The sequence below is a fragment of the Emiliania huxleyi genome, assembly GCF_000372725.1.
Source record: "Emiliania huxleyi CCMP1516 unplaced genomic scaffold EMIHUscaffold_5, whole genome shotgun sequence".
NCBI lineage: Eukaryota > Haptophyta > Isochrysidales > Noelaerhabdaceae > Emiliania > Emiliania huxleyi.
In genome coordinates, this window is record NW_005198244.1 from 1,616,972 (window position 1) to 1,644,017 (window position 27,046).

General features: G+C 66.7%; 5 protein-coding genes across 5 annotated transcripts; 2 read left to right on the plus strand and 3 right to left on the minus strand.

Annotated features, from left to right (window-relative positions):
* Positions 1-838: 838 nt before the first annotated feature.
* Positions 839-5,930, minus strand: EMIHUDRAFT_96523 (hypothetical protein; the record flags this gene model as incomplete). Its single annotated transcript, XM_005767237.1, has 8 exons — positions 839-899; positions 1,208-1,340; positions 1,934-2,072; positions 2,637-2,915; positions 3,443-4,153; positions 4,249-4,542; positions 4,593-4,856; positions 5,049-5,930. 8 exons carry the CDS (start codon positions 5,928-5,930, stop codon positions 839-841), a joined length of 2,763 nt encoding a protein of 920 aa, XP_005767294.1.
* A 388-nt stretch (positions 5,931-6,318) lies between these two features.
* On the plus strand, positions 6,319-7,224 carry EMIHUDRAFT_197469 (hypothetical protein; the record flags this gene model as incomplete). The annotated part of the gene is made up of 2 exons (XM_005767238.1): positions 6,319-6,692; positions 6,810-7,224. The coding sequence occupies 2 exons, from the start codon at positions 6,319-6,321 to the stop codon at positions 7,222-7,224; spliced, it is 789 nt and encodes a 262-aa protein (XP_005767295.1).
* Positions 7,225-7,553: 329 nt separating this feature from the next.
* On the minus strand, positions 7,554-8,678 carry EMIHUDRAFT_197470 (hypothetical protein; the record flags this gene model as incomplete). The annotated part of the gene is made up of 1 exon (XM_005767239.1): positions 7,554-8,678. The coding sequence occupies one exon, from the start codon at positions 8,676-8,678 to the stop codon at positions 7,554-7,556; it is 1,125 nt and encodes a 374-aa protein (XP_005767296.1).
* A 2,781-nt stretch (positions 8,679-11,459) lies between these two features.
* On the minus strand, positions 11,460-18,299 carry EMIHUDRAFT_197472 (hypothetical protein; the record flags this gene model as incomplete). Its single annotated transcript, XM_005767240.1, has 19 exons — positions 11,460-12,089; positions 12,191-12,374; positions 12,445-12,773; positions 12,871-12,990; positions 13,112-13,273; positions 13,324-13,500; positions 13,602-14,024; positions 14,121-14,282; positions 14,348-15,427; positions 15,513-15,620; positions 15,697-15,852; positions 15,917-15,991; positions 16,023-16,319; positions 16,477-16,811; positions 16,838-17,003; positions 17,077-17,397; positions 17,481-17,633; positions 17,781-18,080; positions 18,255-18,299. 19 exons carry the CDS (start codon positions 18,297-18,299, stop codon positions 11,460-11,462), a joined length of 5,223 nt encoding a protein of 1,740 aa, XP_005767297.1.
* A 5,382-nt stretch (positions 18,300-23,681) lies between these two features.
* On the plus strand, positions 23,682-25,005 carry PGP3 (phosphoglycolate phosphatase; the record flags this gene model as incomplete). The annotated part of the gene is made up of 5 exons (XM_005767241.1): positions 23,682-23,890; positions 23,932-24,192; positions 24,269-24,441; positions 24,577-24,651; positions 24,746-25,005. The coding sequence occupies 5 exons, from the start codon at positions 23,682-23,684 to the stop codon at positions 25,003-25,005; spliced, it is 978 nt and encodes a 325-aa protein (XP_005767298.1).
* Between the last annotated feature and the right edge of the window lie 2,041 nt (positions 25,006-27,046).

A 27,046-nucleotide genomic window follows, 5' to 3' on the forward strand; every position in this document is an offset into this window, starting at 1 on the left:
TCTGCCAGCGCGATGAACTCGTGAGATTGGGCGACGCACTGGCGAAGCCAAGCAACGCCTTTGTGGCGTAGAAAGCGCCGTCCTCGCCACGGATCGCCGCGAGGTCGGCGTGCAGCCGCTGCTCCTCCCGCACAGCATCCGCAAGCAACGACTCGTGCGCAAGCGTTCTGCTCGACTGCACGCCAGCGAGCGTGTACAGCAGGGCCGCCGACCGTTGAATAACCTTGCTCGTCGTTGAAGCGGTCGCATTCACGCCGGGCAGGGCCGAGGCATTGCCACCCCTGTCGCCCTGAAGGATGCACGCCACGTCTTCCGCGTTCCGGCGACTCGCAGCTTCGCCTGGCTCGCAGGATGGCCGGCATGCAGCACTGTCGGGACCCGCCGGCCCTTGGTGAGCAGCCACGCCCACACGACGCGCTGCTGCAGACCTGTTTGGTCGGGTGCATGACGCCAGCCAGACAGCCCCGTCCTTGCGCGGTGGTGGCCATTCCGTCAGAGTGGAGGGTGATCACAAATCGGAGGTGACACGGTGCACCAACAACGGAGTGGCGAGCGGTTCTAGCCACTTCTTCGTGATGTGTGTCTCGAGGATTGGTCGGCGGTAGGGACGCGGGAGGGTCGCACCGACGGCGGAGGTTGCTCGTCTTGCTGAGGACGCCAAGCGCAAGGAAGCTGTCGGTATCGCGGCACGGCGGGACTCGCGACATGCCGACATCTTGCCTGGAGGACTCGGTCGGTGCCGCGTCGTTTCGCGCAATATGAGACTCGCACGTCCCCTGAATAAAGAAAAGCGGGCGGTTGTTTAGTAAGCGTCGAAAAGGAAAAAGAATTCGGGGTATCACGGGGGCGAGTAGATCTCGCGAAGGTTTGCCTTGGCCGCCTTCATTCGCCAAAGTGAGCTGAGGACACACCACCAGGTTGATGGAAGGCGATTTTCAAACCTGGCGCCCATCCACATCAGACTCCGCCTCGCAGTATTCATCGGCCGCCGTGCGAAAGCTTGCAACAACCCCACCCGACCAAACGGCGTCCACCAACCTCGCTGCCGCTTTCCGCACGAACCACATAATTTCTTACGCCCCCACCACTGCCGCCACCCAATTTACCTCCTCCACCGCCGGACGGCCAACCCTCCCGTTGGCCACTCGCACGCAGCGACACCGCGACCAGCAGTGCTCCGCCTTCACCGCCGCCACCGCCTTCGAACCCGCCCACGCCGACGCCCATGCCGAACCCGCCCATGCCGCCGATGCTGCCGCTGCCGCCGTTGCCCACCCCCAGAAGCGCAGAAAAGTCGCGCACGTCTGCTGGGGCAGAGAGCTGGAGCGCGGGGCAAGCGCCTGTGAGACCGAGCACGAGTGGATCGCGCAGGATGTGGCCGGTGCCTTTCGAGAGCACTTCTGCAACCGGTGCAGGCGGCAGGGCGTCGCGGTCTCCACGTCGCGCATCTACGTCGTCGAGGGCGATGTCGACACCCCCAACGCGCGCTCGGCCGGCGTGTGGAACAACGCGAAACAGGACCAGATTTCCCTGGTCATATTCAGCACGCTGCCGACCAACTTCAAGGCGATGCCGTGGCCGCCGCACCGCATCATCAACCAGACCTCGGAGTGCCAAGGCCCAAAGCTCGCGATTCTGCGCGAAGTGTCGGACGAGAGGCTTCCGGGCCTCGTCCCGCTCTCCGACCTCGTCGAGCAGGCGAAGCTCGGCGCAACGATGACCTTTCGCGTCGGCAGGTGCGTCCTGGACGCGTCCTGGACGCGGAGGACGGCACACTCCCCTGCCACAGCCTCACGCACGTGCTCCTCCCGCTGCAGGACCCTCACGCCGACGGGGACGGTCTGGCTCAAGGTTGCGCGAGACCACGCACCTCACGCAGGCCGAATCCCGCCCGCGGCGGCGCCGGCCATCGCGGTGACCGCGACTCAGCCACCGCCCGGCGTGCCGGGTTTGCCGGGAACGCCGGCCCCGCCCTGGCCGGCCCTGCCGCACTTCTTCCCGGGATATGCGGGGGCGCCCCCCGTGCCGATGTACGGCTCGCCTATGTGGAGCTGGCCGCTGAACGCGCAGGCCTGGGGTGGGGCGTTCTACGGGCAGGGCAGGGCACAGCACACGGCAGCGCAGCTCGCGGCAGCCCTCGAGGTGGTGAACGCAGGCGCGTACCCCCGAGCCGCGTGCAGCGGGCCGTGCGATTCGGGAAACATCTTGTCGACCCCGGCCGCGCGGCCCCCGCCTCAAGGCATGCCGCCGCAGCCCATGCCGCCGCAAGACATGCCGCAGCCCATGCCGCCGCAAGACGCGGCGGTTGCGTCCGGCGCGGCAGTCCGCCACGAGCACACACTGCACGCCCCGGTGGCGCAGAGGCCCTTCGAGCAGCTGCGACAGCCGCAGCAGCAGTGCGCGCTCGGCACGGCGCCAGACGCGTGGTCCGCACCAGCAGGGCTCTCCTGGCCGGCGGGGGCTGCGTGGCCTCCGCAGCTCCCTCCCGGCCAGCCGCTCCCTCCCGGCCACCAGCGTCTCCTGAGCCAGAGCCTTCCGCCCGGGCTAGCCCCGCCCGGGCTGCTGCCCCCGCACGTCTCCTCATTCTCCTCTCCGGGCGAGCTCATCCACCAGAGGGCGCTCGAGCTCGCGCGCACCCTCGCGGCCCCCGGGCTGGTGGACGGCGGGCTCGCCGCCGCCCCCATGGCCTCGCAAGCCCTCGAGGCCCCCATGGCCTCGCAAGCCCTCGAGGCCGTCGTGCCCGACGGTGTGCTCGCCGGCCAGGTGATGCAGGTCATGACTACCGCCGGCCCCGCCGGCGTCGCCATCCCCGCCGGCCTGTCCGCCGGCGACCGCTTCCAGTTCCGCGTCCAGATGCCAAGCGCCGGGGGGCCAGCAGCGCCGTGGCCCGCCCCCGGCCCCCTCCCCGCCCCCGCCTTGGAGGGGAAGGAGGGGGGCGACGACGACACGGCAGCCTCGGCGTCGAATTCGGAGCAAGAGCCGCCGGGCATTCCCAAGGGAGAGGGGGGGGGGGGGCGACGAGCAGAGCGGGCGGACCACCTCACTCCACCCATGACTCCAGCAGTGAGTAGCGGCTGTGCGGCGAGTCCAACCTCTGCGTGTGGGTGTGGACAGCACCTCTTCACGCCTCAAGAGTGAATAGGCGCACAGCTGGTTAAGAGCTGGTGCGCATGGCGTCTCTCCTTCCATGCCCCCCCCCCCCGCCGCAGCCCTGGCTGCTGGTGCTGCCGGAGAGACAAACACTTTTTGTTTTTGTTTTTTCGTCATATGATTGTCATGGTTTTTCCGTTTTTCCTCCGTCAGAGTTTGACCCTTTTTCTTTCACGCTTTCATTTTTTATCTAGCATGCGAGAGTTCGACCGCTCTCTGCAGCGCGGCGACCGCCAAGCGCCGCCGCGCGAACGAGCGCGGCCGAGAAAGGGAAAGTGAATAAGCTCATGACCTTGGTCCCGTGCGCAAACGCCGGGCCGTGCTTAGCGTCGAGTGCGGCGAGCATCGCCGACTGGCCCGCCAGGCCGAACTGGTTGAACCAGCAGATGATGTTGCAGGAGGGGCCAGCAAGGGGGAGGGCGGCGGCGATGGCCTTTGCGCCCTCGTCGGCTAAGCTACAAAAGGAGACGTCCACGGCGAGCTTGTGCGGCAGGGAGCCCGTCGCTAGCGCGGCAGCGAGCGCCGCGGCGGACTCGTCGCCAAGCGTCGGCATGAAGGAGAGGGAGAGGTGCTGCAGCTGTGGCGCCACGCCGCGGCGAAGGAGGGCGCAGCACGCGCCGGTGCCGCGGGCTGCGAACCTGTTCGCCCCCAGGTGGAGGGCCTCCAGCGCGGGCAGCGCGCCGCCCTCGAGCCCTGCGACCAGCTCCTCCACCTCGTCGTCGCCGAGGCGGCTGCCCCTCAGCACCAGGTGGCGGAGGCGCTGGCAGTAGTTGAGCGCCTCGGCCAGGCGGGACGGGCTGCACCACGGGTCGCCGCGCACGAGGGGCAGCCCCTGGTAGCTCAGCTTCTCGACCGTGCCCAGCACCGCCGTCGCCGTCTGTGCGTACAGCGCGAGCACGGTCGCAGAGTCGGCGCCGTTGGTGAAGCGGCAGCCGGCGAGCAGCTGCGCCATCCGCGCGGGAGTGGTGGGGAGCCGCCGCTGGGAGCAGCCCCCCTCGTCGGCCTGCAGGGGAGGGAGAGGCGGAGCGCGGGGGGCAAGGCTGGGCGCACGGGCTCGTGGCGGAGAGGGGAGGGGCGCGGGAGGGGTCAGTCTCTCACCACGTCGATGACGAGCTTCCACTTTGCGACCTGCAGCTGGTAGCTCTTGGCGAGCTCGGCGGAGCACCGCTCGAAGGTGGTCCAGCCTCGAGTGTCGTAGGTCCGGCTCTGGTCGAAGCCGGCGGGTAGCTCGTCGGGCAGCTGCGTGAGCAGCACGACGGTGATCGCAGAGTGCGCGTACCACAAGTCCATGGTGTGCTGGAGCATGCGACCGAAGGCGGCCTTCTCCTCCTCGGTCCGGCTCGCCTGCGTCGACCACTCATCCTCAGTCGGGCACATGGTCCAGGGGTCGGCCTGCGGCGGTGGCGGCGAAGGCTCGCCTCGTGCGCGCGCCGCTCGGCGACCATCCGATCGCCGCCCGCCATCATGCTGAGCGACTCCTCGCTGAGCGCGTACAGCGAGCCTTCCTCGAGCGCCTCGTACGAGTGCCGCTCGGCAGCCGTCCGCTCGGCAGCCATCCGCTCGGCAGCCATCCGCTCGGGGTCGCCGCCCCCTAGGCCCCTCCGCAGCTCGGCGTCGCTCATCGCGTACAGCGCTGTGTCGGCCATCCACCCCCTCCACAGCGCCGGGTCCTTTTGGTAGCCCGAGCCCCAGTCGAAGAACACGCCCTGCCGCGGCCGGGAGAGGGAGCGGCGGTGAGAGAAGGAGTGGCAGAGATGGGAGTGATGGTGAGGGCGAGGGAATGGCGGTGGGTAAGGGAGTGGGAAACGCGGTGGCAACAAGAGTGGCGTGAGAGAGGGAGTGCCTCTGGTACAGGCTGAGTTGTGAGTAGCGGCGAGAGAGGAGGAGGGGCGAGACACCATGTCGGAGAAGCCGTACTCGCGGCAAGCGCCGAGCAGGCCTCGCCCGCCGTACAGGCTCCGCAGCTTGCGGGAGAGCAGCTGCAGCTGGCGGCCCTCCCGATCCGGATGCGCGGCCTCGAGCCAGCAGTAGGAGATGGAGACGATCGGGAGGAGGCCGTCGACGTTCCGCTTCCGGCGGAAGGCGCTGGTCCAGAAGCCGAGAAAGCCGAGGATGCTGGTGCCCTTGGCGAGGGCCTCGAGCGCAGTCACGAACCCGCGGCGGTCGATGGCGCGCCTGGCGGCCGCCTCAATCTGCCGGAGCCGCGCCGCCCCGAGGAAGGCCTCCTCGGGCAGCTCCTGCCGCCGCGGCAGCACCCCGCCACGGTCGGCGAGCGCAAGCAGCCACGCGAGACTGAGCAGCCGCACGTCGCCACATCGGACCTCGCTGCCGTCGCCGCCCTCGAGCGCGGACCAGATGGACGCGTGCTCGCGGTAGCGAGAGCCTTCGCTGCTCGAGGACGCGCGGCGCGATTGCGACGAGAGAGGGTGGCTGTCCTCGAGATCCGAAGCGCTTGGATTGGGCGCCTCGAGCTTGGCTGAGGAAGGACGGCGAGCGAGAAGCGAGTAGGCAGTGCGAGCGAGCGGATGCAGGATGCAGCACTCTAGAATGCACATCGCCGAGATCCATGAAGCCAGCGGAAGGTCAAAGAGGAGCGCGATCGGGAGCACGACGGGGAGCCGGCGCCACCGGAGGCCGTCGCAGGGGCCGATAGTGTCGACGCCGATGATGCCAAGGAAGACGAACGGCGTAAATGTGATCATGTTGGATGGTATTAAGATTGGTATCATGATCGCGAGCTGGAGGAGGAGGATGGCCAGACCGTGGACGAGGCGCCGCATCGTCCGCCTGCCGCCGAGAGCTCTCGCTGTTCGCTCAGCCGTCGAGGGGTCGAGACCTCGCTCAGTGAGTTTGCCTACGCCGTCGAGCTCTCGCTCTTCGTCCATTTGCCCGCCGATCAAGTCCAAGGCCACGCTGGCGCGCGATCGCGTCCTTTCTAAAATAAAAAAAATGCGATGCTCTCCCCTCCGGCTTGGCGCCTGCTCGCTCGATGTAGCTGGCTATGTTCGAAGAGGAGCGCCTTGCTCACGGTAACTCTACCCGCAGCCCGCAGGGGGCACTGTTCCCGTTTTACGGACAGCGATACACAGATCTGCTTCACGCAGGTGTGCATTTAAACCTATGTGGCGCCGTGGTCCTCGGTTTTCTCTTCTTCTGGTCCGCCCTCCGATGTCTGCGCTCCTCGTCGGCTTCGGCTTCGCTCTCACGCCGCCGCCGCCCATCGCTCGCCCGTGCGGCGTCGCCCTCACGCCTCGCTGCGGCAGCCCTCACGCCTCGGGCCTGCTGCGGCGGCTCCGCTCTCCCGAGGTGAGCCTCGTCGCTGGCGGCTCGCTGCTCCTCGCGCTGGTGGTGAACCGGCTGGCGACCGAAGAGCTGCTCAATTCCCAGTCGCGCGCCGACCTGATCGCGACGGTGGGGCCGGTGCTGTTGATGCTCGACGGGCTGTCCAACCTCGCAATCACGCCCGCGGAGCCTGAGCCCGTCTCGCTCGCCGGCGGCGTCGCCGTCGACTGGCTCGACCCGGTGGTGAGCGGCGACGCGAGGTGACACACTTCGAGAAGCGTCCGCTGCCACGCCCACCCCACGCTCGCCGGATAGCTGCACTGCCCGTCGCCACCACCCCATCTGTACCGCTGCTGCTCCACCACTGCCCCCTCCAGGCGCGAGCTGGCGTGGGCGACCGACGCGCTGGGGGCGGGGCTCGGCGCCTCATCGGTGGCCATCTGGCGCGCGGGCGGTGGCACCCTCGCGGCCTGCGGACTGCTCACGCCTCGCGCCGCTGCGTCGCCCGCGGCCGCCGTCGTGCCAGGCCCGCTGCTGCAAAAGTGCGCGGGGAGTGCGACGGGGGCGCCAGAGTACCTCCCTGCCCTGCAGCTGCTGCCCGGCCGCGTCGAGTTCTCCTACTTCCCCGAGGCCACCCAGGCGCTGCTGATGGTGCCGCTCGGCGGCAGGAGCGGCGTTGTCGTCCTCGGAGCCGACCGAAAGCGCGCCTTTGGCGCGGAGGACGTCGCCTGGGCCCGCGCCATTGCTGGCAGGCTGGGGGCGGCGCTCGAGGGCGGAGACGCTGCTGAGTGATGAGTGAGATGGTCGATGGTTCTTTGGCGCCAAACAACAACCCACACAATTTTTCAATTCCTTAACATCACATGGCGGACGTGCGCGGTACATAAATGCGGGGAGAGGGGGAGAACGCGGTGAACCGGCGACCCAACCCTCAAGACACAAGAGAGACCCCGCCCGGCCCCACATGACGTGCCATGTGCACCACGTTGCACCGCCCGGCCGGGGCGCGGGCGGCTCTCGCCCCCGACGCGCCGCGCCCGCCCCGTCTGTGGAGATATCTCCGCCGATCTGTGTGCGGAATCCTGGCTCTCTCATATACTCTAGTCTTAAGAGATGCACTCTCAAGAACGATCAAAAGCCCTCTTTTCCGTCTCTCCATACTCGTCTCGTCTCGCAGAAAGCTGTCTCCTCCTTTTGAAGGAAGGGGCTTCGAAAAAGACCGCAAAGCGGCGCGGGTCGCTATGCGCAGAGGCAGGCACGTCGGGGTAGGCGCGTGCCGGGCGGCGCGGTGTCACGACGAGGCCCTGGCGGTCGCGGTTCCCTGCCTCTCGGCAGTGGCGGACGTCGCTGCTCGACGGCTCGTGGGCGCGGTCCTTGTTGTCACGCACCTTTTTCGCCACCAGCGGCGCGCCCCCAAAGGAGCTCATGTGCCACGCGGCGCACGGGATCAAGAGCTGTGTGCGCTGGTAGTCGTAAGCAGAGGCGTACGGCCCAAAGCCGTTGTAGACGCCCCAGCCGCGGTACTTTTTCGGCTCGAACTGGAAGGCGCGCAGGCCATACCTCCGCATCGTCCCCACCCGCACGAGAAACGGGCCGCGCGCTCCATACCAGAGGCTAGTGTTGGCGACGCAGCCCACGTGGTAGAGATAGTGAGCGATGGCTGTCAGCTTGATGACCACTGTCGCTGGGGCATCGGCCACTTTTGCGCCCCGCCTAGTAGTCACCGCAACCGGCGGCTCACACGTGTGCAGCAGCCTCAGGACGGCTGGCAGCGGCAGCTCGTCCGGGTCCGAGAAGAGGACCCAGTCGCTCGCTTGGATGTCCGCCACCCGGTCGACGGCGAGGGCGACCGAGTTCTTCGACACCGCGAGCCGGCACTCCGCCCGGTTGCGTGGTGAACCCAGTCTAGCACTGCACACGCTAAAAGCGGAAGGCGGGAGGCTGAGCCGCGTCAGCTTGCCCGCGACGCTGTCCACCGTCACGTGAGGTTCGGGGCGGGGCTGGCCGTGAAAATTGACACCCGAGGTGACGATGGCGGTCGCGTTGATGTATGCTGCGAGCTCCCTGCGGCGGAGCTCAAGCATGTCCCACTCGCCGTTGAAGGCAAAGGCGTCCACAATCTTGACGGGTGGTCGATCGCTGGCTGCGCGCGGCCAATGCAGCGCCTCGCAAGTGAGGGGAAGCCGTGCGTGGCAGCTCCTGGGCTGAGACCATGCGGTGGCGAGGAGCGGGAGGGAGAGGAGCATATGTGTGTGGGCACACGCAAAACAGTACGTGGGGACGGGCGGGCGGAGTACGTACGTGTCAATGTCCGCGAAAAGGACGAGGAGAGGCCCACACACCACGCACCGTCAGCGACGCCACGAGCGCGCACCCCCTAGCTAGCTTGGAGCCCGCGCGTGCCCGTGATCGCCTCCTCAGCAGAGTTGCTCAAGGGAGCTGAACACGCGATGCCACAAGCTGGCAACCTTGAGGCGTGGCCCATCATGCGGCAGCTGATACCATCGATCAGATCGCGCACTTGTGCTGCGCAGCCACACAAGCGACTTGCAGATGGTCTCGCTGAGCTGAGTGGCCTGTTTCACCGTCAGCTCCTTCACTGCCCACCCGATTGCGGGATACGTCATGCCGCGTGGCCATGTGGACGTGTTCAGGCGCAGCACCTCCTGAGGCGGTGGAAAAGGTATTGTATGGGTGTCGGTGGGCGGCGTGTCTTGCCGGGAATCGGCAGGAACGGGCGTGGATGACCACTGCAGGAGTTTTCTTGGTCCGCCTCTAATGAGCGGCGCGCGGCAGAAGCGTGATCCTTGGGCTTGTTGCAACTCGGTGACTCGGAGCTCCAGAGCCGGATCATCCGTCGACAGATCCTGCAGGGCCACCAGTCGGCCGATTCGCTTCTGATTTTGTAGCTCTACACCCCGCGGTTGTGACCACGCGGCATTGTAGGCGTGCCAGAGTGGCAATCGCCAGAAAAAAATTGCTGTCGCTGTGGAGGCGACAGGCCCGAAACCGAGCAGCTTGAGAAGCATGCTGAGTAGCTTACGCGCCTCGTCGGGGAACCGTGCGGACGGCAGGTGTGAGGGATGCAGGTGCCTCTGGGGAATGAGGCAAGCAATCTGCACCCTGTGGCCGGTATGCTTGCGTATGGCCATGAACTCACGGAAGCAGCCGAGAGGCGAGGCAAAATCCGACAGAAGCCTCAGATTGTACCATCGCAGCCTATCAACGTCCGCAGCGGCGTAGTGACTCATGTTGGTGAGTGGAATGCTCCCTCCGCCAACGCCGCCATCAGCGGTGAGAGAGGGCCACGCGCGATCATAAAAGAGGTGGATGTCGTTATGACGGACAGCCGATAGGCCTGCGGTGCACATATGGCTCGGGATGAGCTTGACGCCCGCAGAAAGCGTCGCGCCAGCACGTTGCCAGACGTCAACGACGTCGCTCAGCAGCGTGGTGTTGTACAGGACGGCGTGATCCTCCACCCAAGTGGACACATCAGAGAGCCACGCGCCGGTTGTGCCCGTCATAGGGCCCCGCGGCCGTGCACCGCCCACTGAGTGCCTTTGCCACTGCCCGACATCCACACTGTGGAAGCGGGCGCCTTCGAGGGTTGTTGCATGCGGGATGGTCTCGAAGATCGGCGTGTTCATCACGAATAACGACCGATCATTGCGCTTGAAGACGGCGGCGCACCTTCTGCTGTGGGCGGTTGCCGAGCGATCCGCTAGCCTCAAATCTGTGTCTGAGAGAGGGACAGCGGCTGTCGTGCCGATAGCGCGTGCCCGTGCTTCGGCGAGGAAGGCGACGGTGAGCCTCTCAACAAGGACTGCATGGGGTGTGGAGCACGTGCCACGGGGGGAGTGGCTGCATATCACACTGGCTGGAAAGGAGAAGCGGCGGGCGACGGTTCAGCTCGTCCATGCGTCGCAGGGCGATTGCACGTGCGAGCCACTCACCCGCACTCACATTGAGCTTTAGGAGGTGTGCGCCTCGTGTGGGCGTGGAACGAATTCGCCTGTCGAGCCGCCAGGTGTGAGCGAATGTGTCCTCGAAAACAAGAAGAGTCTCCCAGCGCGGTGAGAGAAATTGCTCAAAAGAGTGACAGCCCATCAGGGATTCCCGGTGATGAACGACCGCAGCCATGGGCAGCGGATCTGCCATTGCGCCACTTCCCTCGGCCGGCACCGAGGCATGATACTCCACCGCCATCACGTGAAAGCTGCGCAGCGCATCGCTGACCGACGGGATCGACGGATCTTGCTGGCCAAGCGCGCGCCCCATGCCATCGATACGTGTCACAACTACTCGAGTAGCGCCGCCGCGTTTGATCGCTGGCAGATGTATCGCTCAGCAGCTGGCTAAATAAATAAATTAAACGGAAACTCTGACTCGAGATGGGATTTAGGGACATGTGTCCCCGCCCTGCACGATCTTGGTGTGGAGGGATCTTCAATCCGTCCCCTCACCCCTCGTCACAACCCCACACAGAAGAGCGGCAAGAGTTGGGGCTGCGGCTGCGGCTGCGGCTACGAGAGGGGCCGGGGTCGCGGGAGAGCCGCTGCGCAGCGTGGATGCGCGCACACTACCGCTCTTGCTCCGCTCGCCACCTCTCGCAAAGGTCCAAAGCCATAGCCACCACCTCCTCCGGCAAGTCCTCTCGCCGTCCGCCTCTCCACGCCCGGAAGAGCTCGTTGTCATAGGGCCGCCATTGCATCACCGTACGATCACAGCCTGCTGAACTGCGTCGTGTAGGATCCCTGCCGCCCGAATCCTGCGCCTCAGCGTCGGAAAAGTCGCGGGCTCGGAGTCATACTCGGAAGCAGGCACAGACAGCGGCCACGGGGATTTCTGCTGTGCCTCTGGCATTAGGGTCGACTATTTCTTTTGGTGTCGCGTCGCATCTTACACGTTCTCGTTCGCACGTACCACAGGGCAAGCAAACCACCCACCTTCCATCGCCACCTCGAGATAAACCTCCACGGCTCTCGAGCGGCCTCTCTCGGCCTCTCAACCCCCGTGTCAGCGTGTTACCTCACCTCCACTCTGACCGTCACCTGCTGGTCGAGCCCGATGTATGAGTCCGAGACGAGCAGCACGGCGCACTCGTGCACGCCGGGCTCCTCCGGCGCGCACATCATCAGCTCCGTCTTGAGCGGCCCGCTTCCGCTGCCGGATGGCAGGTTGATGCGCTTGAGCGCAAAGAGCTCGTCCCCCTCGCCCATCACCAGCCACCAGCCGCCGCCGCGCGCCTTTGGGAAGGCGGGCGCGAAGGCGGAGCGACGGGCGCGCCTTCCGCCCGTCGAGACGGTCACAGAGATGGCGCAGTCGGCGCCCGCCTCGACGGCGAGGGGCGGCGGCGCCGCCTCGAGCTCGGTCGCGGGCAGCGTCGCGAGGAGGCCGCTGAGCTCGCTGAGCTGCCGCGCGCCCAGGGTGCCGCCGAGCGCGCGCTTCAGCGCCTGCGCGTCGAGCCGGACGAGCTGCGCGAGGTGGGTGAGGCCGCGGGCGGCAAGCGCCTCCTCGGCCGCCGCGCTCATCCCCGGGAGGTCGGAGAGCGGAGGCGCGTCGAGGAAGCGGCCCTGGCTCACCATCTGCGTGAGGCTCATCGCGCCGAGCGCCGTGTGCAGCCAGCCGGCGTCGGCCGCGATGTCCACCATGGCCTGCAGGGCAACCTCGGCTGGTCTCGGGGTGGTGATCTCGGGTAATCTTGCCCGCCGCACTCTGCCGCGGCCTGCAGGATGCGCAGCGCCTGGTCGAGCACCGACTTGAGGTCGGTCACGTAGTCCGACATCGGCAGCGGCGCGCGCGCAAAGTGCGCCTGCAGCAGCAGGTTCGCCTTGACGTGCGGCGAGTCGAACCGCGACCGCTCGACCGGCCACGGCAGCTTGTCGGCGAGCTGCTCGTTGACGACCTCCTCGTTGTGCCGCACGGGGAGCTCATCGTACCTGGTTGCGGCGAGAGCTGTGAAGAGACGCGGCCCACTCCTCGCCCCGCCGCACGGGCAGCTCGGCGCACTCGGACGCGTCGCAGAGCACGCGCAGCAGGTCGGACAGCGCGGTCGGCCCTTCGTCGACGTCGTGCAGCTCGGCGTGGAAGAGGGCGACCGTCGTGTAGGAGAGGTAGTAGTAAGACGCGACCCTGCCGAGCGTGCTCGGGGCGAGCGAGACGCCGTCCTCGCCAACCTCGACGCAGCCGGCGCAGGCCAGGTCCGCGGTGGTCGCCTCGACGAGGAGGGAGAGGTGGCCGTTGGTCCCCTCTGGCGTCGCGTCGGCGCAATGGTAGTAGGCGGGGTTCTGCAGCAGCCGGCGGTAAAAGTAGGTCCACGAGAGGAAGTCGACCGCGTCCTGTTCACGGCCAGAGGCGTGAAGAGACGCCGTTCTTCCGCGTGGGTCGACACGAGAGAGCGCGCTCCTGCTTGGAGCGGATGGTGCCCGCGACCACCTCGGCGTTGATGTGATCGTGGAGCTGCTCGTGGAGGCACGACTCGACGGGGAAGGGCTCGTACAGGAACTTCTTGTAGAAGGTCTTCTTTGGCTCGTGCACGAGGATGACGGCGACCGCCTGTTCACAGCCTGGGGGCGTGAAGAAGCGCCGTTCACGGCTCGGGGAGGGCGGCGGCCGCCGCCTTTGTGTCGAACTGCGGCCGGCCGGCGCGCCCCATCATCTGGAGCACGTCCGTCACCGGGAAGTCGACGTACCGCTTCGCCTTGCCGTCGTAGTACTCGGTCCCCTTGACGACGACGAGGTGGGCGGGGAAGTTGACGCCCCACGCGAGGGTCGAGGTGCAGACGAGGACGAGGATCGACTGGCCGAGGAAGAGCTTCTCGACGAGGACGCGGTCCGCCTGCGAGAGGCGCCCAACCTTCGGCCGAGATGGCCCGAGAGGAGCGCGACGAGGGCGCGGCCCGCCTCGTCGAGGCCGGCGTGGTGGATGCCGATCCCAAAGGCGAGCGTGTGCCGCAGCGCCGGGTCCTTGACCGCGGCGAGCAGCGGCTCGAGCTCACCCATCGGCATGTTGAGGAACTGGCCCTCCTTCTCGTCCGCCGAGCAGTAGGCGATCAGGTCGAGCGCCTACAGGGAGGCTCGAGAAGGGTCCGAGAGGGGGCCAAGCGGGCGGGCGGGCGGAGTATCGGGTCGAGCGCCGTCAGCCGCGTCTGGCGGCGGCTCGAGACGAAGACGAGGGTCGGCTGGTCGGGCGAGTGGACGGTGATGGCGCGGTAGGTCGGCTTGTTCATCGCCGCCATGCGCGGGCAGTAGTGCTGCCCCGGGAAGCCCGCGATGTGCACCTCGAGTGGCACCGGCCGCACCGACGGCTTGAAGTTGAAGATCGAGTCGTGCGGGATGCCGAGCCAGTCGGCGAGGTCGCTCGCGTTGGCCATGGCGGTCGAGAGTCCGACGATGCGCACCGGCTGCGACATCCGCTCCGCCATGTATCGCATGCGCGAGACGATCACCTCGAGGATGGGCCCGCGCTCCTCGCCGAGCAAGTGGATCTCGTCGATGATGACCAGCGTCACCTTCTGCACGTAGTTGCGCTGCTGCCAGTGGCGAGAGACGCCGTCCCACTTCTCGGGCGTCGTGGCGAGGATGTGCGCCTGTCTTCACGCCCGCAGCTGTGAAGCGGCGCCCTCGCCCCACTCCCTCGTCGCGAGTGCGTGCGCCGTCGCGAGCGCGCGCGCGTCGGGCGTCACGTCGCCCGTCAGCTCGAGCATCTTGAGGCCGAGCCCCTGCACGAACTTGGCCCTCCAGTCGGCCATCCGCTCGCGCACCAGCGCCTTGAGCGGCGCGATGTACACCGCCTTGCAGCCGGGGTACTCGCGCAGCAGCCGCAGCACGGCCAGCTCGGCGGCGACCTGTTCACGGCTGCAGCTGTGACGAGGCGCTGTTTGCACGGCCGCGGCGCCGGATCGGCGGCGACCGTCTTGCCCGAGCCGGTCGGCGCTCCGACGAGGACGTTGTCGTCGGTGTGCATGACCGTGTGGAAGATCTGCGACTGCACCGGGTTGAAGTGCGAGAAGCGGAAGAGCGCCTCGAAGCGAGCGTCGGCCAGAGCGCTCTTTGGCAGCGGTCGCAGCGCGAGCAGGTCGGTGTGGGCCGGCCGCGCCGACGGCAGCGAGAGGTCCGCGAGCGGGAGCGGCGCCACCGTCTCGACGCCGAGCCAGCGGTCGGAGAAGGCGCGGATGTAGTACGCGGGCGGGAGGGGCTCGAAGAGCGGCGTGGTGAAGCTGAGCTCCTGCGGCTCGAGCGCCTGCTGCTTGGTCAGGGTCCACAGCTCCTTGTGGTAGATGTGCTCCGTGTCCGAGTCCTCCACCCAGATCCACCACGACTCTGCGCCGCCGTGCAGCCGGTCGCGCCACTCGAAGGCGGCCGTCAGCGTGAGCACGACGCGTAGCACCGTGCGCGTGATCGGCTGCGCCGACACGTCGATGGAGAGGGCGGGCAGCGCGCTCGCCTCGGCCTTGAGCTGCGCCGCGAGCCGCTGGTGCGAGACGAGCTGCCCGATCTCGCGCACGCCCATCTCCTTGAGCGCCTCCATGCGCGCGGCGCTCGTGTACCGCTTCGCCTCGAGCTTGTCGTAGATCTCGGCGGGCACGCCACCGATCTGGCGCAGCGGGCAGCGCGACCACCACGTGCGCCGCTCGAGCATCTTCGAGAGCTTGAGCACCTTTTGCGCGTACGAGATCCACGACTTTGAGAGCGCGATGGCGAAGAGGCCGCGCGCGATGCGGGAGGCCGACTGGGCGATGAAGGAGCAGTCCGAGACGAGGGCGGCCGACTTGAGCGCGGTGCCCGAGATGTAGGCTTGCGTGAGGACGGAGGCCTTGCCCTCCTTCTCGGCGAGCGACGCCTTGACGGTGAGGGGGCACGCCTGCAGCAGCTCCTCCATCTCCTCCATCTCCTCCTCCCGCACCTTCATCTGGGAGAACTCGGACGCGGAGCAGAGCGTGTAGAGGATGTCCGCCTCGGAGGCGCGCTCGTGCCACAGACCGGAGAAGGCCTGCTCGCAGGCGCGTGCGTGTGAAGAGGCGCCACTCAACGGAGGCGCGTGCCGCAGAAGCCGAGAGGGCCTCGATCGTCTCCACGGAGAGGTAAAAGTGCGACGCGGTGCGGCCGAGCTCGGTGGGGTCGATCGAGCCGGACGGCGCGTGGTACCGCACCATTTTCGCCTCGTCGAGGCGACGCGCCATCGCCTGCGACAGCTCCGCGGTGTATCAGATGCGAAGGACTGACGGCCCCGTTGGCTAGTCCTCGCGCCACCACCTGCACCAGCTCGGTGCGCCAAGCGAGGAGCCGAGGGTCGTGCGTCGACTGCTCGAAGGGGATGCCGTACGCGAGCGGGTTGCGGCACATGCGCACGTACAGGTACGTGTACGAGAGCCACACCACCGCCTCCTTGAGCGAGGAGACGGTGCCGAGCGACACCTCGGCGCGGAGGTGTCCGGTGTGAGTGAATGGGCCACAGTTCTTCATGACTCGTTTGACGCACCTCGGCGCAGAGGTGGTCGCACAGCGCCGAGACGAGCTTCGACTCGATCGGAGCCTGGAGAAGAAGCACAGCAGCCTAAAGAAGACTGGTGGGAAGACGGGAGCACCGGCGCGGTCGGAGCCTGGGTGACGAGCATCGAGAGGTAGAACTGCAGCTTGGCGTGCGTCGTGATGATGATGCCCTCGCCGCCGTTGGTGTCGTACTGAGGCCGGCCCGCCCGCCCAAAGATCTGCTGCACGTCGAGCACGCCCACGTCGACGAAGGCGCCCTTTTGCGCGTCGTACACCTGCGTCCCCTTGATGATGACGGTGTGGGCGGGCAGGTTGACGCCCCACGCGAGCGTCGCCGTCGAGCAGAGCACGTTGATCATCCCGTCGGCGAAGAGCCGCTCCATCATCGACCGCTCGGGCCGCAGCATCCCCGCGTGGTGCACCCCGAGCCCACCTACATCTCGGCTCACCTCGGCTCCCCTCGGCTCCCCTCGGCTCCTCCCCGCCCGGCCCACCCCCGAGCCCGCCGTTGCAGAGCGTGCGCAGCTCGCCGTTGCGGCAGCGCGCAACCTCGCGCTGCGCGAGCGCGTAGCGAGGGTGGTCCGGCTTTGGCGCAAACAGCTCCTCGGCCTGCCGCGCCTTTGCGAGCTCGAGCAGCCCGCGCGCGGTGCGCAGCGTCTCGTTGCGCGCGTGCACGAAGACCATCACCTGCTTGCCGCGCCGCAGGGCGGCGAGCGCCTTGTCGAATGCGAGCTCGAGCATCTGCGTCTGCTGCGACACCGCCTTGGCAGGCCGCCCCTCCTTGGGCTTGGCGCCCTCGCGCGGCTTCTCGAGCCGCTTCGTCACGCCGAGGAAGGTTTGCTTGAGCGGGACGGGGCGGTACTCGGCGCCAAAGTGGTAGAGGCCTGCTCGCAGGGAGAGGCGTGGAGACGGGGCGGGCCGACGCACTCTGGTCCGGAGCGGTGCAGGCCGGTCTGCGGGTTGACGCGCAGGAAGAGGGCCACGTCGACGTAGTTTGGGAGCGTGGCCGACAAGCCGACGATGCGGATCATCTGCTGCGACGACTCGACGAGCCGCAGCGTGCGCGCGACCAGCGCCTCGGTGGCGGGGCCGCGGCGGTGAGTAGTGGGCATGGGGTGGCGAGCCGCTACTCGCACCACTGCAGCAGACCTCGATGACGGGGCCGCGGTCCTCGTTGAGCAAGTGCACCTCGTCGATGACGAGCAAGCCGACCGACTGGACGATCCCGTCCGAGCCCTTGCGGGTGGTGACGTCCCACTTCTCGGGCGTCGTGACGATGAGCTGCGTCGCCTGCAGCTCGCGCTTCGTCAGCTGCATGTCGCCCGTGTACTCGCGCACCGACAGGCCGAGCGGGCCGAGCGCCTTGCCAAACTTGGAGACGAGCTCAGCCGCGAGCGCCTTCATCGGCGCCACGTACACGATCTTGACCCGCTCGCGCTGCAGCACGCCGCTCTCGATGCAGCCTCCGACCTGCTCGAGATGACCCGAGATCACCCGATCCCACCCGAGATTGCCCGAGACTGCCCGAGACTGCCCGAGATGCGGCCGCCGACCTGCTGCAGGATCGCGAGCAGCGCGACGTTCGTCTTGCCGGCGCCGGTCGGCGCGCACACGAGCATGTTCTCGTTCGAGTGTAGCGCCGTCTCGACCACGGCTGACTGCAGCTGGTTGAGTGACTGCACGCCTCCAAAGGCGAGCTGCGCAAACTGCGGCAGCGACGAGATCGGCACGCGCGCGCCCTCGTCGCGCGCCTATTCCGTCAGCTTCTTTTCAAACTCACCCGCACCCCTCCGATTTCACAGCCCGGCGCCGCCCTCGCCGCGCGCCTTTGACTTTGTGGGCGGGACGCATACCTCAACGTAGCCGTCGTGCAGGTCGTGCGTCGTCCCCGCCGGCAGCGAGCCGACCAGCCCCTTCGCCGAGCCAGACCGCATCTCTGAGAGCTGCTCCATCGCCGACGGCTTCCGCGGCGCCTCCTCTCCGGCGGGCGACAGCAGCGCCGCCGCGGGCTCGAAGCCAGCCTGCGCCAGCCAGCCGAGCGTCTCCTCCACCCGCCGGAGCTGCTCGCCGCTGAGCGACTCCTCCGCGCGATGCGCCTCGCGCGCGAGCCGCTTCTCCTCCTTGCGCTTCGCCTTCTCCGCCGCCTTCTCCGACTGGGACGAGAGCGTCACCGCGCAGCCGTGCGGCCGACCGTCGCCCGCGCCGAGGGCCGCGCCGCCGCCCGCCGACCCTCCGCCCGCCGCCGCGGCTGCGGCGCGGCTGCGCGAGCTGCCGATCGCGAGGACGAGAGAGAGGTCCTCCTCGAGCTCGCGCCGGCGTGGCAGCACCTCTGCCACCAGCTCGATGGCGCCAAAGCCGAGCTGCGAAAGCATCTCCTCCTGCAGCCGGCCGTCGGACAGGCCGCCATGGAGCAGCGTCAGCAGCTGCGCGCACAGCAACGCCGCCTCCACCTCGCCGCCGCCGCTGCCGCCCACGTGCGCGAGACAGGCCCGCCTCAGCTGCGCCAAGTCGTACTGCCCCTCGCCGCTCGTTCCGCCGCCGCTAGCACCGCCACCGCCGTCGGCCCCAACGGCAGGGCGGGTGGCCGCGGCAGAAGGAGGAGGCTTCCCTCCTGCAGCAGTGAGGCCCGCCCCGCTAGCCTCCTCCTCCTCCTCCTCCTCCTCCTCCTCCTCCTCCTCCTCCTCCTCCTCCTCCTCCGCGGGCCCCTCAATGAGCCTCTCCAGCTCTTCGCCCCACCCGCCCCACGCCCCGACTCCTCCGCCGCCCTGCCCCGCCCGACCCGGCAGCCTCTCGATCGCCATCATCCCCGCCATCTCAGAGAGCTCCGAGATCTCGAGCTCGCTGCCGAACCCTCCCGCCTCGGCGGCTGGCAGGCGGCCACCGCTGCCTCCGCCTCCGCTGCCTCCGGCTCCTCCGCCGCCGGCTCCTCCGCCTCCGCCCTGCCTAGGCTTGTGGGCTCGAAGCCACGAGTCAAGCGGCGCGTGCGCAGCGATCATCCTATTTGCGTAAATCCACGGATGAGAGGCCCAGCGACTCGACTCAGACTCGCGTGCGCGGCTGATCGTCCTTCGAAGCTGCTCGTCGGGCGGCCCGTCCGGCCCAAAAGCGCTCGCTGCCCTGCGAGAGGCGTCGCTCCCGTCGCTGCCGCCGCCCTTTCCTCGGCCACTCAGCCAGGCGCGCGCGCGCTGCAGGCGCGCGCGCGACTGCGCCGGCGTCGGAGCACCGCCCACCGGCTCGGGCGCCGTGCGAGCGCAGGCCTGCAGCGACCGGAAGGCAGCCGCCGTGGCGGCGGCGAGCTCATCTGGCGGAGCCTCGCCGCCGAGCGCTGCCGACACGGCGCCGAGGAAGGAGCGGTAGTGGCGCTCGTGCGCGGCGTATCCGGGCGTCGTCTCTGGGAGCCCACTGGTCAGCTCCGCCCACGTCTTTGGCCCGCTGTCTGCTGCTGCCGCTGCGGAGTTGCGATGGCGCTCTGCCCAGCCGTCGCGAAGCGCTCGCTGCCGGCGGAGGTCGAAGGTGGCTCCCTCAGTGAAGGCGACACGCAGCAGACCTGTTAGGTGGTGCTCTACCACGGCCGTCATGTGCCTGACGCCGTTGAAGTAGTGAAGTAGGCGAGACTCGCTCGACGGCATCGACATGTCTTCTGAAGAAAAATAACCCGCGCGGCGATGGATTCGGCCGCCGCAATGGATTCAAGTGCTCCGAGCGCTCCTCCACCCTCCGCAATGGATTCAAGAAAAAAGAAAATACGGCGACTCCAAGTGCTCCAAGGCAATCCAAACGGGCGGCACTTGTCTTGGCTGCAAAGAAGAAACACGGCGACTCTGCTCGGCCCTTGTGCAGGTGCCTGCTTTCTGCTCCCGCCAAATCTGCTCTTTATTATCCTTTTTCCGTTACTTTAGCGTTTTATAATTAGGTCGGCCCGCAGGATTTTTGTACTTTTAGCTTCCTGGGAGAAAAGGGAGAGGGGGTACGTGTTCTCTAGGCCTCTAAGGGCCCTACGCGCGGCGTGAGAGCTCGGAAGCGAGCTTTGCACGGCGATCGAGGATGGCGCGGTTCACCCCCTTCACCGAAGCGAGATTGGAGATGCGTTCCGCGTGGTGTGACACAAATGAGAGGCGGGAGTGGGGAGGGTACGCGGTGCGGTCAACGCCCGAGCGTTAAGCCTTGCGCGCAAGGCGGTTGATCTTTGCAACTGCAGGCGGCGAGAAGCCGCCGCCGAATGTCTCGTGGAGAAGCAGGTTGAACTTGTTTCGTTTGGTGAAGATCCCATCATGGTAGTGGCCACGCTGTGACTTGACGTAGCCTTGGCCGGTGGTGTGGTCGACCGCCCGTTGACCACAGAACCCGCGTTGCTTGCAGCCCATGTTTGCAAGGCGGGCGCGCTCTTCGGTGTTGCCGAAGGCGAGCTTGTCTCCAACGGAGCCGGGGTTGCCTCCGGTGGCGGTGCGGCCGATCCCAACGGGCAAGCCACCCCGGAGGGGGGTCCAAAGTTTGACCTCGCTTATTTCCAATTTCATTAACGCAGAGGAGGGGGGCGACACACCGGCTAAGCGACTCCGTTAAGAACGGCAAGGCACTCCGGAGGCCACGAGCGATTCTAAAATCAGGTCTCCCACTGGGCGAACATCGGCCGTCCCTCAGTGCTTCCAGCCTGCCCGCTTGAGTTTCCTCAATTGGCTCGAATTTTGCTTAGTAGAAAAAAGAATAGCGCCGATGCGGGCCGCCGGAGCGGGCATTTCGAAGCACCGAGCGGGCAGCTCGAAGCACGCGGGCGCAGGCTGCCACCGCTGCCCGGGCGCCCCGAGCGGCGGCGGAGGGCCGCCCAGGCCACCACCAGTGCCCCTCCCACCGGCGGCGCGGCGGCAGCGGCGCCGACCGCCCCTCCATCAGCGGTGGCGCGACGGCTGTCGTCGGGGCGCCGGCAGGTGCCGCGCGCAGAGGGTGCCACCGGACCGTCCGACGCGCGCCCGGCGGATCCTTCGTCGTCCATGGCGGGCCGAGCACCCCCGCGTCGCTTCTCGGCGCATTGGAGAGCAGAGGAAGCTGCTGGCGTCGCCGCTGGGATCGGCGGCGGCGCCAGCAGCGTTCTCGGATCTGAAGCCGACTTTGAGCGCCGATCGATCGATCTGAGGGCTGGCCGATGGGTGGCGCTGGGACATCGCCGCCGCCGCGGAGGCCGGCGGCGACCAGAGGAGCGGTTGGGGCGCGTGGCGCATATGTTACCTGCCAAGTGAGCACTCAAGTGTGTTTCGAGATTTATTCGAGATTTGAAACTCAGATGTTCGTTTCCAGTGGGGAGGTGCGAGACCTGATCTTAGAATCGCTCCCACATTGCCACATTACGCGCACGTTTGGTTTTGTATCGTCGTTCGCGTTCCGGACCCCATACCCACAGCACTTCACTCTTCAGCACACACACGGATCACGGAGGGTCACGGCGGGGAGTGTGCCATCTGCGACCGCTGTTTCTCCTCTCGACCTCTCCTGGACCTCTCTAGTCTCTCTAGTCTCTTGACAGTTGACTCTCTTCGTTCGTACGCGAGAGGGGCGCACTCTCGATAATGATAAGGTGCACCGCCCTACTGGGCGAGCCCCCCCCCACGACAAGGCGCGCGATATAACATTGACACACATAGGAACTCACTCACATCGTGCACGCTGCTTCGGCCGCACGGCGAGGTCTACCAGATGCACCGCGTTCTGGCCGACACCGCCGAACAGGCACCAGATGCACGCGTGGTCTATGAGGGCATGGTAAGCGACCCGAAGCACGGCGAAGCCGCACATGCGCCTCTCGAGCCCGTGCGGGCCTGTCAGCGCACCGACCAGCACCAGCCCAATGCAGGAGCGCTTGAAGAGCCACCAGGCGCGATCGTCGCCACCGGAGGCAGCTCGCCGCGAAAGGACGCCCATCGTGCCCACGATGAATGGCACCGTGAGCGCGGTGACGGCGCCGCAGATAGGGTCGTGCAAATGCGGCCGCAGCAGCGGGGCGCAGACGACGACCGCGCTGGCGAGCGCGGCGGCCGCAACGCCGAGGCGTTCGTCGACAGAGGGATAGGACAGGTGCCGCCGCAGTGCATTGAGCTGGCAAGCATTCCACAGCCCCTGCACAGCGCCTCCCGCCTCGTGAAGCCTCGGCCACAGCTCTCCAGTGGTGGCGTGCTGCCCGAGGTTGGTGCAGAAGAGAACGGTGAGGCTGAGCAGCCACACAAGAAGCGCGCGGTGAAGCACTGGCGCGCGCCGTCGCGCCTCGTCGAGCCGCGTGGCACACCACAAGCTGTGCAGCGGTACGTATAGCAGCGGGACGGATGTGAGCGTCGCGTAGAAATTGCGAAGGCCACCCACTGGAGGCAGCTCGTCCTCGCAGGAGACGAACATTCCCCCCCCCCTAAGAAAGAAAAGCGACCGCCGACACTGGGTAGGGGCTCATCATATCGCTAGGACGAGCTCAACCGGAAGCTCTTCGAGGTCCCCCTCCTCGCCTCGAACAACGAGCTTCACCCGAGATGACAGGTGACAACAGCGTTCGACCGCTCCAAGAAGAAGGCTATCAAGTATCATCTTCCAGGGCAGGACGACTGGACGCGACACCAAGTACGCCAACCCGTACTACGAGGGCACCGAGGGCTGGACCAACGTCCACTGCGGTCGCAAGCACTTCATGACCGTGCCCAAGTACTTACTTATGCAAGGCGCGCGCGCTTGCCATGCCAGCCGCGTCACCAGCCACTGCCTTCCCGCCACCCACAGTGAGATATCATGACCTCCCACCCTCTGCTTGCAGCGGCTCGCTGGGGTGGTGAAGGTGGTCCCCGGCTTCAATGAGGAGGTCAAGTTCTACAAGCGGGTCACGCGCGAGGGCCAGGGCGGCGCCATCGAGACGGAGCCAACGACGCTGGCCGAGATCATGCAGATGGAGATCACGATGGTGCTCCCCCCCCAGCCTCAGTCGGAGGCGGGAGAGCGAGCTGAGCCGCAAGCTCGAGGCCGCGTATGCGGAGGCGGCTGCCGCCAAGCGGCAGCGCACCGGCCCGGCCTAAATTCACACAACACACACACATCGCACATACACATTCACATTAAGAGGGACACATCACACATACATTCACGTGTCTACTGCAAATACTGTGTACCTGTACTGTAGTAACCCCTAATCACCTCCTTTCAACAAAGGCCACAAAGCCGGTGCCTTAGAATCGACAGGCGACGATTCCGGACATCGAGGTCTCGGGACTCGGCTCTCGCGGTGGCCGGTGCACCGGAATCCCCGACACAAGACGGCGCCGCGCTGGCGCTCTACCCTCTACGACTGTAGATCGCACGCCGCATACGATGCGGGCACGTGGCATTCACAACGAGGTTCACCCCACTCGCTTTCCTCGCGGCGGCTTCAGCCAGCGGCGGGGCGGCAAGGCGGGCCCGCCTTACCAGCGCCACAGTCAACGCAGCCCATGACAAAGTCAAAGAAAACGCGCTCGGCTTTCCGCAAACAAGGGATGGGCGAGGAGGACACAGGGTCCCCACCTGCCAGCAGGATTTAAAAAAAGAATTTATAAGTAACTCGCTCGCACACACGACACTGGCACAGCCCTCGGAGGCAGTCGTCTTGCTCGCAGGAGACGAACAAAAAGTTGCCACGAACCGAGCAACCTGCGAGGTCGACGAACAAGCTCCGAGCCTGTGTCTCGGCCGCCCCTTCGGCCTGCAGCTCCACTCCTGCTGGTGCGCTCGACCTCCCGCCCCGGCACACAATGTCGTCAGCCGCCTCCCGCGCGCCTCAGCGCTTCGACGCGGCGTCGGCGGCGCACCGGCAGTGGCTCAGCCGCATCAAGTGCTTCCTCTTTGACATTGACGGCGTGATACACACCACCGCCGGCGCAGTGCCTGGCGCCGCATCTGCTCTCTCGGCGCTCCGCCAGGCAGGTGTTGGTGTGCGCTTCCTGACCAACAATGCCGGAAAGTTTTGATGGTGCCATTACGCGGCCTCGCACTCGCCAGAAGACCATCGGAGACTATCCCGGCCATAGGAAAGTCTCCGGCGATGGTGGCGGCCGAGTTTGAGAAGCTCGGCATCGATGCCAGCACGTCTGAGATCACCACGTCCGCCTGCGTCGCGGGCGACTACCTCTCTAGCAAGGGCGTGGAGGGCAGCTATGTGTACGTGATTGGCGAGCCGGCGCTGATGAGCATGCTCAGCGAGCGTGCCGGCGTCCGACCGATCGGCGGCCCCGACGACGCCGGCAAGTCCAAGCGCACGTTGCAGTCGGAGGGGCACTCGGGATCGCGAGCCCGCGGGAACGGGAGGAGCCAGCTCGGCAGCCTTCTCGGAACCCTGTAGGCACTCGATCGCGACGCTCGACCCGCCCGCCGGCGACGTATCGGCTGTGGTTGTCGGCGCGGACGGCGACATCTCGTACTATAAGGTTGCAAAGGCGGCTGCGTACCTCCTCGGCAACCCACGCTGCCTCTTCGTCTCCACCAACCCAGACCCTGCGTACAGTTTCGCGCCGCGTGCCGGCGGGACGGCGACGTCTAGCCGAGAGACAGCCGAGAGGCAGCCGAGAGGCAGCCGAGGTCCGGCCGAGAGGCAGCCGAGATCTAGCCGACGTGCTTCGAGAGTTTCTATTCACACCGCGCGTTTGTCAGGCCGCGACGCTGGCACCGGCCGGCGGCGTGTGGGCGCGCTGTGTGGCGATGACGAGCGGGCGAGAGCCCGACATCGTGTGCGGCGAGATGTAGCCGAGATGTAGCCGAGATGTAGCCAAGATCTCACGCTGAGCCGCGTTTCTCTTGACGCGTCTGGCGGTGTGGGCAGGCAAGCCGAGCCGCTCCCTCGGGAAGCACATGCTGTCGGCGTACGGCCTCGACCCAGCCACCACTTGCATGGTGGGCGACCGCGTCGACACGGACATAGAGTTTGGGCGCGCCGCCGGGATGCACACTCTCTTCGTCGAGTCGGGCACCACCACGGCCGAGGCGGCGGCGGCCGCTGGCCCGGAACAGCGGCCGGACTTCATCGCCGAGTCGATCGCGGTGCTCGAGGCGGCGCTGGTGGGGGAGGCCGCCTCAGACTGACCCAGGACTGACCAAGGAGTGTGACGAGTCACTGACCCAGGACTCAGACCACACCGTGTGTCGGTGTCGCGAGGCCGTACGGCTACGGGTTTGTGGTGTGGGTGAGCGTTGGGGGTGGGGTGCGGCACCCGACGTGAATCTGCGTGATGACATGTCGATGCGCCGTCGAGGTGCGCCGTGAAGGCTACTATACACATCTGGTACCAAGCAAACATAAATATGCGCAGTCCGGTCTCGCTGTGGATTGCGAGATTGGTACCATACAAGATGTCGAGGTTACACTGTCGCGTCGGTTGGTGTACGCCGTACGGCTTTATAGTGTTTTTCTAGAGATAGAGCGCCGCGTTGGGTGTACAAACCGAGCTTCCCAAGCGCATCAGCTCGGCTCGGACGGCGCCTCGGCGCGTCAGCTCGGCTCGGCGTAGCGATAGTGGCCAGCGCAACTCGCCTGGACTCAACGCTCAGCCAGGAGCTCCCGCACGCGCTGGCGCGAGTTCATGGCGCATATGCGACCTCGTAGCATATGCAACGCGTCAGAATACTCGCCACCCTCGCCTCGCGCAAATGCGACCGTCCTCCGCGCAGCTGACAGTCCACCGCCTGCTAAAGAAGCACAGCGACTAATGCGGCACCGGCGACGCATGGCAGGCTGGTCATGACGCAGTTATAGGGTGTTGTGTACCGTCGGAGTGACTCTCTGACTCTGTGTGTCAGGGATAGTCAGGGCCGTCCATCAGAGCTCCAGTAAGCTCGGAGACACCCCATTACGCGGCTCGACCTCTTTGAGTCACTGCCTTCCCAGCAGTTTGGTTGTAGACAAAGAGCCTCTACAACAAACTCTACCTTAAGGTACCACCTTCGTACAGCAAAATCGCGCTCTACATCGCTCTACAACGCAGGGGCTGCGCAGGGGTGGATGTAGAGCTCTACAGCTCTACAGCGCTCCAGAGCGCTCTACATCTCTACAGCTCTACAGCGCAAGACACTCTATATCTTCTACACCCTCCCTCCCTCAGTGAAGGCGGCCAAATCGAGCGGCCTTGCGGCGACGCGTGGGGGCTGCTCCGGCGCCGGCCGGGCGGGCGGGCGGCGCGCCTGAGGCCTGTAGGCCTGAGGTGCATGGCCATGGGCAACTACGTGGTAGTAGAGAGCAAGGGCTGCTGGCTCACGTGGCGCACGCGCCGCCGCGGAGCAGAGGCAGAAGGCGGAGCGCCGCGCCAACCAAGCAAGGCATTCTGCCACCGCGCCGCGGTCACTGCACACTGGGGTCCCGGACGGAGGAATACGTACGTGCGCCGAGATACCGGGAGATAGGGCGGGATGTACATGGGTCGCATGGGAGAGAAAAGGAAATGTCAGGGGGATGTGCCATCGTAGAATGTTTGATCCTTCATGATCTCCCCCATGAGGTGCCGAAACGGTTTGGTAACGGAGGGGGGTATCTGATTGCAAACCCTCGCACTCGACATTCATGCGCGCCCGCCATTCTGCCGCGAGGCCCCACCCTTGCGGCGGGCCACGCGCTTCCTCAAACTGATCCCACGCACTCCCCCCCCCCCCCCCCCTTCCCAGCCCACCTCACTCACTCCCCTGGCCGTTGGCGGCGCGGCACACAGACATGGACAGACATGCGAAGTGCGTCCTGCTAACTATACACCGTCGGTGTGGACAGGTGGCCGCAACGACACGACGACGCCCTCAGCTACGCAGCGAGGGGCCTGCAGCTGCCGCTGCAAGGGGTGGTGCCCACAGCCAGTCTCCTGTGCACGCCATCGGATGCGACTGCCTTGCCCGTCCTTCTGCGCCCCGGCGCAGCCGCGCAGCCCTTTCAGAGGCTTCAGACCCTGCCCCAAGCCGCGGTATTGCCCGAGCACGTGTTGCCCCACCTGGAAGCCCAGCTCCTGCGCGGACGCGTGCCCAAGGCATCCGACCAGCTCCGGCTGGCTGTGAGCCCAGCCGCAGTTCCGGAGCAGGTTGGTGGGTACGCAATGGGGGTGCAGCCAGGGAAGCGGAGCGCAGCCGAGGTGCAGGAGCGGCGCAA